The following is a 17,613-nucleotide window of genomic DNA, read 5'->3' on the forward strand; positions in this document are numbered from 1 at the left end:
GGCAACGTGCAAGATATCTTAGTTCTTTCAGTTTGATTTAATTTGCATAGCTGACAAAGGCCACCTCGGAAAGCCTGCAACAGTTTGTGGTCCTATTTTGTGGCTTGGAGCTCAGAATTTGTATTGCAGGTCCAGAGGTCACCTTGAGGAAGGAGAAGTTGCCATGACAACTTTCAGTGCTTTGGGGAAAGAGAAAAATTAGGTCCCTTGTCCCCAAGGCATGTCACATAACACTCAGCACTACTGAGGGGCAGCTATTCCCCATAGACTGCAAGAGAACCATATCCCCTGATGTCCAGAATTCAATTTGCTGGGTCACTTGCAGTAAGACTACAGGAGCCTGACCGAAACAATGTGTATAGCTAAGAGAGTCTGGAGAAGACTGCACCCTACTAGAGAGAATATGCTTCTTCCCCACATGTTCTGGTGACTGCAGTCATAGGACATGAAGTCTTTGTAGATTTCATACTGGTGTGTTTCTTGGTCATTGTCAGAGCAAGAGTTTTTTTCCTGTAGTCTCTGGACTGTTCACCTCAAGGTCATTGCAGCCCAGTAAGGAAAGTGTAAATACAGAAAAGGGGAATCCCATCGTGCAGAAATGTGACTTTTATCACTCAGCTAGAGTTTTTGTTGATCCACAAAAATGATCTTGTTTGCTTGCCAATATTACCTGCCACTAAAAGAGGGCTACCCTTCCCAAGGCATGAAGAAGGAGATGGCCAAGTAAATATAGAGTTGCCAAACCTTCTGGTTCTGAAAAAAGTAGAGATCTAATCTTTTATGTATATACTTTTTTTAAGTTTTATTGACGTATACCTGGCATGCCATAAACTCACATATTGTAAAGTGTGCAGCTGGATTACTTTTGGTGCACATATGAACCCATGAAACCATCATAACTATGTTCATGAACATACCCATCACCCTTATAGTTACCTTGTACTGTTTTTATAATCTCTTCCTGCCCTTATGAGCCCTCCAGACAATGGTTGATTTACTCTCCTTGACATTACATTAGTTTGTATTTTCTAGAATTTCATATGAATGGAATCATAAATTGTTTGCTTTTTGTTTTATTCTGGTTTCCTTCATGCTACATAATTATTTTCAGACTCCTAAATGTCATAGTTAATTATTTTTATTGCTGAATAGTTTCCCATTGTATGGTTGGATATAATATCTGTTTATCCATTTATCTGTTAGTGGAAATTTGGACTTTTACCACTTTGGTGCTATTACAAATAAAGCTGTGTATTTAAAGTGTACAATTTGATGTCTTGATACATGCTTAAACCCTTGAAATCAAAAGTTTCTTCTTGCCCTTTTTTTTCTTAGAAGGTTTTATTTATTTATTCATGAGAAATGGAGAGAGAGGCAGAGACATAGGCAGAGGGAGAAGCAGGTTCCCCGTAGGGAGCCCAATGTGGGACTCGATGTGGGACTCGATCCTGGACCCCAGGATCATGACCTGACCCGAAGGCAGACACTCAACTGCTGAGCCACCTGGGTATCCCTCCTCTTGCCCTTTTAAATCTATCCCTTGTGACATATAAAATTATTGATTTAAGGTCACATCGTACTTTTTGGAATGGATATTTTTGTATCTATATGCAAATGGAGAGGAATCCCCTATGAAATTCCCTGAATGATTCCCCAGTTTTCCAACATAATCTGTCAGCATGACTACTCTCGTTTCATTTCATCTATCTCCACATTACTGGATTATTTAACCTGTAATCCCAGATATCACATTAATATGCATAACCTCTTCAGAATGCATTTCAAAAATACAATTTCATAACATTAGTAACTAAGTAAAATATTTAATATATGACAAAAATTGCGGCACCTGGGTGGCACAGTCGGTTAGGTGGCTGACTCTTGATTTTGGCTCAGGTCATGATCTCAGGGACGTGAGATTGAGCCCTACATTGAGCTCCTCACTGTGTGGAGTTTGAGGTTGTCTCCCCCACCCCCGCTTGTGCCCCCACCCCCGCTTGTGCACACCCTCTCTCTCTCTCAAATAAATAAATCTTAAAAAGCAAAGCAAAATATGACAAAAGTTGGATAAGGTGAATGGGTAAACAATTCACAGACCAAAACAAACAAACAAACAAAAAAAAACCCTAACTAAAAATGATCCAAAAAAACCCAGAAAAATATCTAATCTCACTAGCAATAAAGATTTACAAATTCAAATAAAAACAACTCTTTAATTTTATTTGCCAACCTTTGGCAAAGATTTAAAAGTGCAAAAGTATTAGACAGCCGGGATATGGTCACTCTTATACTGATTGCTGGGAGTATGCATTGGTATCACAATTTTGGGACATCAATCTGGCATATCCTTTTAATCTAGAAATTTTACTCTTAGGAATTTAACCTAAGGAAATAACTTAAAAAGTAAAACCAAAGTAAAAATGCAAATAATCTAAATGCCAAACAACAAGATATTAGAAAATAAAAGTAAATTTTGCCATATTTCTTCCATAGAATACTATTTTGTCATTTAAAAGAATGTTTGTTGTTTATTACAGCAAATGCATTCCAGTTCATATGCCAAATTTTACAAATCTTATAAATAACTTTACTTGCTATAGACAAAAATGATAAAATGAGTAATATATGAATATTTTATTATCACATCATTATATAAATATAATTAAGACTGATTTATTTACATGTTTATATGTAAGAGGTTTTTTTTCTTTTAAAAAAAATTTATTTATTCATGAGAGACACACAGAGAGAGAGAGGCAGAGACATAGGCAGTGGGAGAAGCAGGCTCTGTATAGGAAGCCCGATGTGGGACTTGATCCCAGGACTCCTAGATCACGCCCCAAAGGCAGACGTTCAACCACTGAGCCACCTAGGCGTCCCTACATGTTTAAATGTGAATGATTTGTTTCATATTGTTAGCAAAGTCATGCACATGTGCCATTTTGTTAATGGCAATATAATTCAAACACTCAATATTCAGTTATTATATCCTCATCTTAGACCACATGAATTTAATAGAACAAAAAGACATTTGAAATGTGTTTACAAAAATATGATAAAAAATATTACAAATGCATTTGTATCAAACATGTATAAACTATATTGATAAGAATAATAATAAAACTAATACAGTATTTGTAACACGGAGCAACAGGCATTATTCTGCAACTGATCCATTATCCCTTAGCCCTGTTAAATTTTAAAGGGTTATATTGTACTTATGTAGAAGAATGTCTTTGCTGTTGGTGTGAAATATGGGATAATGGGGCATCCTGTTGACAATTCTCAAACAGTTCTGTGAAAAAAAAGTTTCTTTTACTAGTACTATTTTTGAACATTTCTCTAAGTTTCCAATTATTTCGAAATAAAAAGTAATTTTAAATCTTTACCCAGTGAACTTACTCATAAATCTCTCGTGTAACATTATAACTCACTAGTACAATTGGCAGATCACTCCTCTGTATATAGTTTTATTTATAATAGATTGAAGTATATTATCTAACTCCACATCATGTCATTAAGTTTGCACTTTCAAAGAATGAATAAACTCAGGGTTTCATAGGGTCACATATTCTTCTACCAGATGTAAATATAACCATATATTCATTATGAATAGATTTACCCTATCATATAGTCTCCAAAGGCAAATTTGGAATTTGTTGGTCTATTAAAAAATGAAAATAGGTATTTTGTTTATGAAAACACTTTATGTTCATCATTTCATGCATTTTACTTAGAATGTAAATTTCTAAAACAAGGGGGATTGAGAGAGAGTTATTAATAATGAAGAATGGCATTTTACCACCAAGAAGTACATTTGCCACTTGTGAGGTAGTTGTGTGTTTTTTTTTTAATTTTTTTAATTTTTATTTATTTATGATAGTCACACACACACAGAGAGAGAGAGAGAGGCAGAGACATAGGCAGAGGGAGAAGCAGGCTCCATGCACCGGGAGCCTGAGTGGGATTCGATTCCGGGTCACCAGGATCGTGCCCTGGGCCAAAGGCAGGCACTAAACCGCTGCGCCACCCAGGGATCCCTGTGCGTTTTTTAAACTGAATGGAATTTGTAAAATGTTAACTTGAATAAGCAAGTCATTAAATCGGACCTTTCTTCACATGCCTTTCTCAAATATAGAATTATTTTACTACTTGTCTTTTTACTCTGGAAAATACATTAGGTGAGTTTGGTATGAGAAATTCTTATTGAACATGGACTGGCTTCTAGTAGTAACCATCTTGCCTCACTAAGAGCCCCAAAATAATTGGTTCAATATTCAAGCATAAAATTATACTGAAGATGGATGTCAGAGTCATCCCATCACAACTTCTGGAATTTATCTGTGCTAACCCCTTCCACAACCTCACTCCCCAACCCTCATCGTGACTTCTCTAGTGAAAACATAACCTATTTGTGCTTTTCTGGTCTTCTGGCACCTGTCATATGCTCCTCCACGTTTGTTCACAAAGTATCTTCAATCACAAAAGGAAATTCTTAGATAGTGAAGAATGTCAGTATTTGGATTAATAATTAACTCATTTTACAGGATTCAGGGAATGCCTTTCAATCTTCCAAGTCTCCTGTGATCTCAGACCATGATTGTTTGTTTGTTTCTTTCTTTCTTTCTTTCTTTTTCTTTTTTCTTCTTTTTTTTTTTTTAAGATTTTTATTTATTTATTCATGAGAGACATGGAGAGAGGCAAAGACACAGGCAGAGGAAGAAGCAGGCTTCCTGCCGGAAGCCTTATGCAGAACTCGATCCCAGGGCCTGGGGATCACGCCCTGACCCAAAGGCAGATATTCAACCACTGGCGTCTCTGCTTTGTTCTTTCTAATTCAAATAATGTTCTCCTGGAAAAATAAGGATACAACAAAATAGTATCATAGAAGGTATGAATACACAGGTATTCACTATCATCTGTTACATCAGCTACTCTAGCTCTTACCTTTACATATATAATTATATATATTTTTATTTGCATATGTTATATACATGAAACATGAATATAAATCCATCCCTATATATAGTATATACACAGTAGATAGTATTCACATAGTATATTAAATCAATACATAAAGATGAATTTATATTCATCTCCCTATATATAAATATATATATGTTGTTTTGTTTCACATAATTTTTTTAAAGATTTTGCTTATTTATTTGACAGAGAGAGAGAGAGCAAAAGCAGGGGAGAGGGGCAGAAGGAGGTGGACAAGCAGACTCCCCGCATAGCAGGGAGCCCAATGTGGGGCTCTATCCCAGGACCCTGGATCATTACCTGAGTTGAAGGCAGATGCTTAATGGACTGAGCCACCCAGGTGTCTCTTGTTTCACATATTTTAAGAAGCCTTTTTATTACTGCCCCATGATTTAGAAATCTCAGTTCGTTAGAAAGCTCTGATCTTAATTCTCTTCTTCAAATCTTGTGCTTTCTTTTCATTCTTCTACCAATCTTCACATAGATGACTTTCTTTTTCCCTTCTCAGTTCCAATGTCTCTCCTTCAGAGGCCTCTGTTCATCACTGGATCTCCCCAGATTCCTCCTCCATCACCCATGTCACTCTACCCCAATCCTATTTTATTGTTTTAGTATCACTCGTCACTCCCTGTAATAATTTTTTCTGTCTCTTTCAACTAGAAGGTGAGCTCTGTGAAGGCAGGAATATTACTGTCACCCTAGGGCTTATTACTGACCTAAGCACAGAGTAAATGCTGAATAAGCTCTTGAATACAGTGTTAATACTCAAAACACCCACTGGAACAGTACAGACATAACAGTCAGAGCAGGTGCCAGATGTCAACAACTGGAGTTGCCCTGCCAGAGTGTACAGATTGAATATTTGCCTTGGTTAAATGAATAAGTGAATTTAAGCTTATGTTATCCGCCTCCTGTCCAGGAACTTATTACTACTTTCCCTGTCACCTTCCAAATCGATACCTATCACAGTGATAACTCTTGGTTGTAAAGCAGAACTTGGTTACTGCAAGCCTCACAAACATTTCCAATAACATTTCTTTATGGGATCTCTCTCATATTTTCTCAATTTTCCATAATCTGGCTTTTGAAAAAGTAATTCCAGAATTTCTTCCTTTGGCAAATATGAATACCACATTGTTTTATTTATTATAAAAATCTCAGTATACAAATTGTTTCTTCCTTTTGGATTAGAATTCAGCATAGCTGTACTTTCCTCTTTTCATCTCATCTATCTTCAGAAATTCAAAATAAAGTAGGTCGAGTATTTTTCATATGCTTTGCTCTTTCAGTTGAAAATAGACAAAATATATCAGCTTCATCACTATCGAGCCTTCACTCTGTGCCAATTGTTGCCCACCTGCTCTACTCACATCCACCAGGTGACAAATTGTTTAAAGTCAAGACTCATGTCTTCATTTTTAAAAATTCCTTCAAAATCCAGCACCAGACTTTGACTAGAAGTGGGAGTGCTAACTTTAAGTTAAATTGGGTTGAATATACCTTTTTATTTATACAAGCTGGATCTCAGTATGCACTACATAAAATTAATAATGCTTCTCTTTTTCCTTCTTTCTTGGCTCAAATAATTTCTCTTTTAGATTCTTGGAGTTTCAATGGTACATATGCTTTTTACTTCCCTGTCTCTGTTCTCAGATCTATTTCTGCCTTCCCACTAGTTCATAGTAACAATTAAGATCATGTTCATCTATTTATGGTTAAATATAAATTTCATTTTGTTCATTATTCACAATCACTTACATTTCCCAATTCTTCCTCCTGTTGTTTTCATTTAAGAATTACCAGGAAACCATTCCAAAGTGTCTGGGTTTTAATTTTATCTAAGTATTTCCCCCCTTCCTCTAAATGTTTCGCTAAAATCCAGTCCCTTGAAATGTGTTCCAGCTTTGCCAAGAACTCCCTGGGATCAATTAACATTTAATGGTCTACCTAGTACTGTGCTGAATAGCTTCACATAAATCTTATCACTCAACTTTCCTGTTGATATCATTATAAAAACTATTATCCTCATCTCAGATTTATATAACCAACCTGAGAAAGATTAAGGAACTTGCCTCTGGTTACAGCTGGTAAGTAGTAAGGGGGGATTCATGTTTACTGCTCTTTCCACTTCGGAAGACTCCCCTTACCACTATTCTTTTTAAAATTCCAGATCCAGAAGGATCTTGGTACTCAGCACCTCCTACCCATATGGTTACTTAATGCCCGGTATCTTATTTCTACCATACAATCCTAAAATTTGCCTAAATTTGTCAACAGTGTCTTCTAGAAATGGCATTTATTTCAACACAAATGGGGGGGGGCGGGGAATAGTAGTATATAGTAAGCCTCATGAAATTTGGCAGACTTTCAAATGTATATCAAAACAATTTTGTGATAAGGCATAGGGTGGTGTCACAATGGTCAACTATGCCATTCTTAATGGTGTGAAGTCATACAATTTACTAAATCCAAATCTCACTTTCCTCTTCTGTAAAACAGAAGAAATAATAGGTTCCAACCCATAGCACCATTCTAGGGAATAAATGAAATAATGTGTGTAAACCTCTAAATATAATGCCATTTCTGAGAAAAGTTAATTTATTAACTTAATGAACAATAACTGCCATCATCATCATCATCATAATCATCATCACTATTTTGGAAACATGCATCAGGAAAATAATGTACATCTATTTAATTGAAACAAGCCACTGCAACCCTAAACATGGTATCAAACTCCTCTTATTCTAATGTGACTTTCTGCGGAATTTTCAGTTCCTTCAGGAAGATAGCTATATAGCACAAAATGTACTCACTGGATGAGTTGATCTAGTTTTCAGATAGGACCCAATAAGAACCAATAAGAACTGTGTGACCAAACAAAAGACACTTGCCTTACTTCTTTTATATACTCATATCTAACATAAAGGAATTGGAACACATAATAAATAACAAAGACTCCATTCAAACAAAAGTTCTGAAATTATCTCTTGGCCCACTCCATTTTGTGATAAATAATTAACATCTGTGGTAGTAAAGAATAAATTATTCTCTAGTTCCAGTTCACTAAATTGATTTCTAGCCCTTGGAGAAAATTATTACATCATTTTCACTCCGAAAATAATAAGACATGAAGGGATTTCTCTCTAGTAGAGATTAATAAAGTATTTACCATCCCCAAATCAATTCAATGCCAACTAAACATAGTAGTGCATCCTTGGAAGAAGTAGAGTCACCTGCCATGATCTAAAGAGTTACCTCTTTAACTCTTACAAAATCCCTACAAATTACTTAAGTAGTATGTAGCAGAAACATTTTTGTTTTAGGAGAAAAATAAAACCCACCTGTGTGTAAAATGAAAAATTTCTATATTTTGCCTAAATTTTCCCATAATGTTGAGGAGAAATTTGGGAGAAGAAACAATGTGTGAACTTCCATTCCAGTGTACCTAAGGAAGATCCTTTTCCTTCTTTTATTCAAGTGTGGACTACCTCTAAAACCCACATCTGGCAAATTTCCAAAAGCACCCAGTCTTCTAAAAACAAAAGTTTACTAATGGTGCTATTCTCTCCATAGCAAAAACTGTGCAAAAACTGAATTTTTCTTCACAGTGAGTCACTGGGAAGACATCTGGTCTTATCTGACTATTAAGATAGTCATTTGTATCACTCCCATTATTGGGAACTGCCCTTCTGGGACAGTCTCTGTGCTTCACTCCAGCAGAGATACCTTGATTCCCAAGCAGAGGGCAGAGACACCTGTTCAGGCAAAGCTAATGTTGGTGTTGTTTCCCACCCTCCCTCTCCCTCCCTCCTTCCTTCTTTCCTTCCTTCCTTCCTTCCTTCCTTCCTTCCTTCCTTCCTTCCTTCCTTCCTCAATCTTTGTCTCTGTTTCTGTCTCTGTCCTCTCTTTTACACTCTTCTTTCTAAGCCAGACTATTCCTCTAATTTCACACAATACTTAGGTTACTTGCATAATTACACTTAATACCCATAGGGCCCATCAGTAGGAATTTCTCTATAGTTAGCTTGCCCTGTCATTTACACAGTATAATATAAGATCTCACCTTGTAGGTTCGAAAGGTTGACAGCAATTAGGAAAACTAAATTCTAAAGCAGAGTGCAAGCAAGCTAGCATATTTATACAAAAGTACAAAATTTGAAAAAGGCAACTTCAATGTCAGGATTCAATTAAAAAGCCTGATAGTTTGAGTTCTCTAGACATGTCCAAATATATTTTAAATCAAAATGGAACAAACTATAACATTTTTAAAAAATGGCTAGCTGGAAAAATACACTTGTCCTTACTTCCTTCATTATTTGTGGTATTTTGTGAGTCATGGTGCCAATGAAAGGGTAGAGGGCTGCTTTGATCAGATGTAGTTCTAGAAGTTCTAGCATGTTCCCTGATCTACATACTCAATAAATTGTAAAGCACTTAATTATTACTGTTAAGTATTTTTAGGTTATCTTGAAGAAGTCAGTTCATAAATATAAGATAGTACCAGGTCAATGACAGGAAGTTGAGTATAACGTTTTTCTTTTTTTGTTGTTTTTTGGTTTTGTTTTGTTTTGTTTTTGTTTTTGTTTTTTAGTATAACGTTTTTCAAACTAGAAGGTAATGTAGTTGTCCCCATTTGAAATAAATGTGTCTCTTCATAGGCTTCTCACATAAAGATGGCCATTTCAAATTCTACATCCTAACATACATTATTTGTTGCAGTTTGTGTTATTAGATCCAATATAGCAGAGATCTACACTGTAAGTTTCACAGTATTAGCAAATGTTCTATCTAGCCTCCAAGTTGCTTTCTTTCTGATGATTTTAATTGTGTTGTTATACAGCGACACTGCTCTTTAGCAATATTTCAAGAGCAGAGAGCATGTGATAAGTGGGATGGACAGATGTGAACCACTGCAGCCTGTGGTCTTAGCTCTTTCGTCCTGCTATCCATGTTGCCTCCTCTCATTTCCCACTTTACTCAGGGTTCAAGTAGATCTAAGAGTTGGGTCCTGTGTCCTCACACACAGAGGCTCCTAACCAAGGAAGAAATCACGCGCAACAATCACTTCTTCCCTGTTCTACTCCCCTTCGTTTCCTATTTGCAAAAATGTATAACCTTGGGTTAGAAAGAGGATGGGGAGAAGGAGAGAGACAGAAAAAAGTATGATGGAAACAGGGGATTATGGAAAAGAGGGCAAGCAGCTCCCATAGAGAAGCTCTCCATTTTACCCAGGCATAATGTTACAGATGAGAACATTGAGCACTTATTTGATCTTTAAATGCTCACACAGCTTATTTACATCAGTCTATACCAGGGCAAATTCTTTTTTTTTTTTTTTTAAGATTTTATTTATTTATTTATTTATTTATTTATTTATTTATTTATTCATGAGACACAGAGTGAGAGGCAGAGACATAAGCAGAGGGAGAAGCAGGCTCCCTGCGTGGAGCCCGATGCAGGACTCGATCCCAGGACCCCCGGATCATGACCTGAGCCTAAGGCAGATGCTCAACCACTGAGCCACTCAGGCGCCACAGGGCAAATTCTTTTGACTTCCAAGTCACCAACCCTAAAAGTCTCCATTCTGAATTTCTATTGTATATTCTATCTCTCAGTACCAAAAATCAATTCACTGATGGTTTCTTCACCTTAATCTATGAAGTCTATTAAGTTTACTACCTTAAAAACTCTTAAGAATTTATAAAACCCACAAAATCACATTAAAGAGTCTCTTCGAAGTTTAGGCAGTGAGCTTCTGGAAAGTGTCCTCTATTGCTACCAGGTGCTGAAGATCACGACCTGTATGGGCATCACCCGAAAAACTTCTCATCATTAATGGCACATCAGCACCATATGCACATTCTAGACTCCAAATCTTCCCTCAGCCTAGGAGTTTGGTTGTACATATTGAAACATAAGTCAGCTGTGCTGGTACTTTTCAGATCTCTTCCTGTCTGATAAGACCTCATATTACACAACCATGAAAAGGAACGAAGCTGTTCTCTCCCCTATGCCTAGGAGGATTTAAAAATGATGAGGAATCCCTTACATGCAGGAAACTTGCATTTCATTCGCCTCACCACACTGTGAAATGTGAAAAGACTAATCTGATTACTCTGCTCCGACCCAGATGGTCAAATTGCCAAAGGGCCGGTCCTAAAAGACCTTCTGGGACACTACCCAAAAGTTCAGCAAGAATAAATAACCTCTCACAGGTGAACAGCTCAGCCAAGTAGAAAAAAAAATTTCCTTCCCCAAATTTAAAACGCAAATGGACATCCAGAATTATATTCAATATTATTTTCATTGTTATAAAGAGTTATAACAACTTAAAATAAGAAACAATCCAATGCAAATATGAATGGGTGACTCCCCCCAGAGCTTTCACTGACATTCTTCCAGTAGATTCCATCCTATCAGGTGGATTCTAGTGGTTGGCATCATGATGGAGGCTTACAATGTTCTAATTCCTCTGTTCTTCCTAAACCCCTAAATTCTTCAACAGTAAAAGCAGGATCAATACAGTTTATCTGCTTCCTTTGCCCCTGACTACACCTCATTCTCCAAGCACAATATTTCAAACACCCAAATCTTAGAGGTGTCTCTGGTTTTTAAAGCCACCCAGTGTCTTGCTATCATCTGTGAGTGAAATCTGAAGCCCATTTCATGGCTTTAAAATTTCTCCATGATCTGGCTCTTTCCTTTTTCTCTGGCTTCAACTTCTGCACCTCACCACTATCTCAAACTTGGCTTTCCTCTGTTTGAATACATAGCACTTTCCTTCCTTCTGGGTCCTAGAGTCTGTAGAGTTCCCTGTTTACACAACCCTTTCTCCAAGAGAGCTAGCACTTTCTCCAGAGGATTTGTCGCTCCCCACACCACACCCAGTACTATGTTAAGTCTCTCTGACATGCACTCCGACACAACAGCCTGTGCCCAAATTATTGTCTGCCTTCCCAGCCAGGTTAGGTTACAAGCCCCATAGCGGGATAGGACCATGTGCTTTATTTACTGCACATCCTCATGTCCTAGTGCAGGACATAACCTTTGGGGCCTAAGAAACATTTGTCAAATAAATCATACAAACCGTATGAGCATAGAATATTAAGTAGAGATCACTTCAGAGCAGTTGTTTACAACTAATGCCAGCAACGATTATTCAGATTCTGTGCGCTTGATCCTCAAATCATCCACAAGAGGGGAATATATTCTTCTTTCCCTCCTTGTCACAGATGACCAACACAGGTATACTCTTGACCACTCTTTTCCCATTTCTCTTGCCTCCCAGTTCCTGCCAGTCACAGGAATATATGATACCTTGTCATTTACATGCCACAGAACTGGCTTAATGCTTAATGCATCTGTAGGGTTGCACTTCCAAATTGGAAAACCCATCTGTTGTGGGCTGAATTGTGTCACCCCCACCCTCTCAATTTCATTTGTTAAATCTCCCAGTACCTCAGAATGTGACTGTATTTGGAGATAGGGCTTTTAAATATGTGATCACTTTAAAGGAGGCCTTTAGGGGTGTCCTTAAGATCTTTATAAGAAGAGGAAATTTGAATAAGCAGGGAGACACCAGGGGCTCACACACAAGGGGCGACCAGGCGAAGACACAGAGAGGAGGCAGCCAGCTACAAGCCAGGAGAAAGCTGTCAGAGGAAACCAAACCGGCCAAAACTTTGATCTTGATTTCCAGTCCAGAACTGGGAGAAAACTAATTTCTATCATTTAAGTCACAGAGTCTGTGATATTTGTTATGGCAGCCCTCACAGACTAATAAACTACAAAAGTTTGAAACTGCTTACCTGTATTCTGGAGCTGAAACTCGACCCTTATCATTACTCTTTTTCCATTTTGAACTAAGTCTTCATATCTAAACCCAGAAAGAAATATGAAAATTAAGGAAGAAGACCTACTGATAATAATTCATGGGTATGTGTGTATGTGCCAGGCACTGTACTAGGTAGGTGCCTGGTACATCAACCTGTTCTCCACTTAACAGCTCAGGGAACTTAGAACGACAGAGGTTAAGTAATCAGCCCAAGATCATACAATTAGCAAAGAGGAAGAGACTGCATTTTGAGCATACATCTGTCTGAGATAGCCGAGTGGCACAGAAAGCAAAGGTGCTTTGGGGCTACATGACTTGAGTTTGAACCCAGGTTTGTTGCTAAATGTCAGAGTGTGACTTTGGGACACACTTGTTTTCCATGAGCCTCAGTGTCTTCATCTGTAAAATGAGGACAATACTATTTATCTATTTATCTTTGTAGGATCGGTAAAAGGATTAGATATGAGAACACACAAAAGAACAAGAACTGAGTTCTTGTCACACACAGTCAGCTCGTCTATTCTTGTGCAGGCAAAGCTGGAACAAGAATCCTTGACCCCAACATTTGCAGAAATTGCATTATTTTAGCAGTGCTTTTCGGTTTTGTAAAGAAAAAGTCTTTTTCTATATTGATTCATCTGTGATCATTTAAAAATCAAGTAAGTTGGTATCTATCAGATAACTGATTTTCCTCTATCTTTAGCTTGGTCTGTGACTAGTTACCTCTCGGGATGTCTATGCATCCCCCAGGCATGGTTGAAGGAAAATCAAGTTAAGACTGGCTTGTTTTAGCAGGTCAGAACTGAGCCAACAAAGACAGTGTGTGTATGAAGATATATATTTGATAAGGAATTCTGACTTGAATTTAAATCTATTTTTCACTTCCATTTCTTAAAGAAATCACTATTTAATCATGGCTACAACTACTGCTTAGTTGCAATTATATAAAAATAAAAAGTTTAATTAAAAAAAAATCAGTACCACACCTTGACACAAAACCACTTCCCACCTTCTTCAATTTTCTAGATAAGTGACCTTTGTCAAATTCCTTAATGTCCTTAAGCCTATTTTTCTCATCTGTAAAATGACCACAGTAATAACTATATCACCGTTTGGTAGTAAATAATAAATGTAATTATAAATGTATAGTGCTTAGTGATAATAGCATTTTCATAGCATTTGTTATGTGCCAGTCACTGGTCTAAGCACTTCATTTGAATTTATTTAAGTCAGTATAGTCTTTACAACAACTTTATGAAATAGGTACATCCTCATGTAACTGATGAAGAAGCTGAGATACAGAGCGTTTAAGAAATTTGAGGACATATGGCTAGTAGGTAGTGAAGCTGAATTCACAGCCAGGCAGTTTGATTGCAGAGGCTATGCTTTTAGCATTTACGAGACGAGTAAATGTTCAATACCCAATACCTGCAACTATATTGAGAGAAAAATCATCCCTTTAAATCGATTACTTAATTTTGCACTTATCTCTTTTCATTTAAAGGAAGTGTTTTTCAAATTTACTAAATAAAGTATAACGTGTAAATGGGAATGCTTCGCAAAATTATGTGAATGATGGATTGTTTCATATTTAACTTAGTTTTACTTAAGAATTATTTTTTAAATTACATTGATGATAAAATTGTATAGCTAGTGTCAATGAAACTAAAAGATGCTATCAACACAGAAGCTGAGAAATGTAAATCAGAACCCACAGGGGGATGTGTTTATTTAGTAAAAAGTACTTTTCTGTTTTTTAGAATATACATATATAATGTCTTGTAGGCATTTTAAGTCAAAACATACATCTAATACAAAATATGGTAAAATATCAGGACATTCCACTTCAAAAAAATACCATTCCAATGTAATTTTTCCAGGCTTAACTTTTAAATTATGTAAAAAGATCACAATATATGGCAAATCTCACCATCTCTTTCAAACTTTCTGTCTTCTCTCAGACACGTATCTCATGTTTATTTGTGCTGTTCATTGTTCAATATGTAGGAGCACACACTTTGGGCGGCCCTGTGCTGGATGTTGGAGATATCTAGAAAACAAAAACAAAAACAAAACCCCAGCTCTCCCTTCAAGGAGAGCTGGACACACAGAGATAGTAAGATCATTAGAATAATGTGATGGGTGTTGTCACTGTAGAATTTTCACAGCTGAGTTGGAAGACAAGTGAAGAAAGTAGGAGGGGACGTATCCTCAGGTGAGCAGAGAGAAGATGGCAAAGGCCTGAGCTTGGGGAATGGGGTAGGTTTTAAGTGATTCTGCTTTCTAGACTTTAAATAGAGGGGCCAGGGGATAGGCAGGGGCATGGAATGTGGTGCCCTCCGCCTATGCAGTGCCCTAGAGTTCGGATAGTTTACGGATTTTGAAATATCCAAACATGATGAGATCTACAGTTTAGAACTTTTACTGAGAGGAATGTGGAAGCTGAAACGGATTTAGGAAATTTGTGGGCAAAGTAACTCAGGATGTTAACTGCTATCCTTATCACAGGAGAAAGTCAAGGGTCTGAATAAAGACACTAACAATGAAAGCTGAGAAGAAAGGTCCCAACTGCCCTAGATCCCAGTCCTTCCTATGTATTAGAAATAAGTAAATAACCCAAATAAACAAAAACTGTTTGTCACATTTTCTTTTCTATCTCTCAGGTATTATTTATTAATAATCCCGAAGTAATTACTTAGAACAGATATTTATTGTATGGCTCTGTGCCAGGCACTGTGCTTTACATGTATTTCCTAATTTAATTTTCACCAAATTCTCATAGGAACTGCTTCTTTACTACTGAGAAGTCTGAGGCACAGAGAGTTGAAGCGACTTGTCCCAGGTCACAGTGCTGGTCAGAAACAGAGGCAGGATCCAGACCCATTTTGTCTGAATCTGAAGCTGATGCTCTGATATCTCACCCCACCCCCCTCCAGACTGCTGCCAGTGCCTCTCACTCTAGTGGACACCCGGCCTTTTACATTGAATCTGTATTTCTGTCCTTCCTTAAAGGAAAACTTGGTTTGTCCTCCAATGTTTCTGACTACTGTCCAATCTATATCTTCCCATGTGATGTCTTGAGCTTCTGCGATCTTCTCACCAGCCGTTTTCTCCTTAAATTTCAATTTGGTTTCTATGCCTTATGAACATACTCACACTAATTCTTTTCTTGAAAAATTCAAAGCATTTCTCCATCTGTCTTTCCCTTGTGCTCCTTAAAGTAGTTTGTCAATTAACTCCACCTTTCTTCTTGAAGCTATTTTCCCCATCTTTGTGGCGACACTTTGCTGTCCCAACATGGTCCAATGTGGCTGTAGTGGTTCCTCCTCCACTAGTTCCTTCCTGCTGAAGAGCTCTTTCCTTTTTTTCTTCTATGTTCATGCCACTAGAGGTATTGGGTTTTTGTTTCCTTTTTAAAGATGTCCTCTGGTGTTCTTTTTCAGTACGATCTCTCAACTTACTCTGTCTTAATTTCTCAACATTTTTTGAAGACCCAATTTCAAATCCACTTGGAAGTTTTTCTTAGTTGGCTTAGTGACAGCGTGTATTTTGCACAGCACCCTCCCCGCTCCCCCCACGCCTTCACTGCTGACCTAGTCACCTTCCCCCTTATCTCCTGTAAGCAGCAAAGAAGTACACAAAGGATTCATTCTGCTGTTCATTTAAGCCTGTTGCCTGACTTTCATCTCCTGAAATGCTTAGGTTTCTTTGTTCCTAATAGGTGCCAACCAGGTATTAAGCTTAGAGCGTTAAAATTGAAGCCTGCAGGTGATAACAAGAAAAAAAAAAAGTGATTAGGTCAGAAGAATAGCCGTGGCTGAATGCATCTTGGATACACAGCTTATGCTCAAGTTCCTGGAGGACAGAGAACCTCTTTCCCATACCCAGAGCCTCCAAGGCGAGTACGAGTCGATGAGTAAGCATTCCGCTGAACCAACTGTTTACCAGGCTCGCAGCGACTCTGCAAGTCCTGTGCAAGCAAATGCTTACTGTTCCGGGGGAGCCCAGTTGACACCACAGAGGTCATGACATGGCAATTCAGACATAAACTTAGATTGAGACAAGGAGTACCATCCCTAAAATTTTGCTGTTTGCTTGGTTTTTATTCTTTTTTGGGGGGGGGTGTGGGGGGGGGTCGAAGAGGGGAGGACCTGAAGGGAGGAGGAGGAGGAGGAGGAGGAGGAGGAGGAGGAAACCAAGCTCCCGAGCCCCTCCCCTGTGCTGCTCTCCTCCGGGGGGTCTTCAGCGCCCCGAGGGTCATCTCTTGGGGGAAATAACCTTGCTGTTTGTCCGTGTCAGCGCCCGGCCGGGCGGCCCCTCCGTGGGAGGCCGAGGAGGGGCTCTGACCCGGGCTCGGCGTCCCGGAGGCGAAGATCGCGACGCTGGGAGCCTCGGAGCGCTCGGGGCCAGGTGACACGGCCGTGGGCTCCCGGCGCGGCCGGACAGGCTCCTCCCCGCCCACTCGCAGGACAGCGCGCGGCGGGGGCTATAAAGGCTGCGCGGCGCGGAGGCCGGGACACGGAGCTCGCCCACCGCCCGGAGCAGCGGCAGCGCCATGCACGTGAACGGCAAAGTGGCGCTGGTGACCGGCGCGGCGCAGGGCATCGGCAGAGCCTCGGCGGAGGCGCTGCTGCACAAGGGCGCCAAGGTAAGCGCCGCGCCCCGGCCGCGGGAACGCGGACCCTCGGCCCCCCCCCACCCCACCCCGCACCCCGCACCCCCCACCCCGGCCCAGGGACGCCCGCGACCTGGGGGCCGCGCCCTACCCCCCCCCCCCGCCCCGCACCCCCGGC

The 17,613-nt window shown here is 39.0% G+C and overlaps 1 protein-coding gene and 1 long non-coding RNA gene across 2 annotated transcripts in view; one reads left to right on the forward strand and one right to left on the reverse strand.

The window, feature by feature from the left end:
• Window positions 1-2,193: 2,193 nt before the first annotated feature.
• Window positions 2,194-17,032, reverse strand: LOC112934160 (uncharacterized). Its single transcript, XR_003237843.2, has 3 exons — window positions 14,751-17,032; window positions 12,795-12,862; window positions 2,194-4,852 (listed from the first exon to the last, which is right to left on the reverse strand). It is a non-coding gene; the product is annotated as an uncharacterized lncRNA (long non-coding RNA).
• Window positions 16,984-17,613, forward strand: part of HPGD (15-hydroxyprostaglandin dehydrogenase) — a 29,777-nt gene continuing 29,147 nt past the window's right edge. The window contains exon 1 of the mRNA XM_026017549.2: window positions 16,984-17,468. Coding sequence (XP_025873334.1) covers window positions 17,376-17,468 — 93 coding nt within the window. The 5' untranslated portion in view covers window positions 16,984-17,375. The remainder of the gene's footprint in view (window positions 17,469-17,613) is intronic.

This window comes from Vulpes vulpes, chromosome 9 (assembly GCF_048418805.1).
Source record: "Vulpes vulpes isolate BD-2025 chromosome 9, VulVul3, whole genome shotgun sequence".
Lineage (NCBI taxonomy): Eukaryota > Metazoa > Chordata > Mammalia > Carnivora > Canidae > Vulpes > Vulpes vulpes.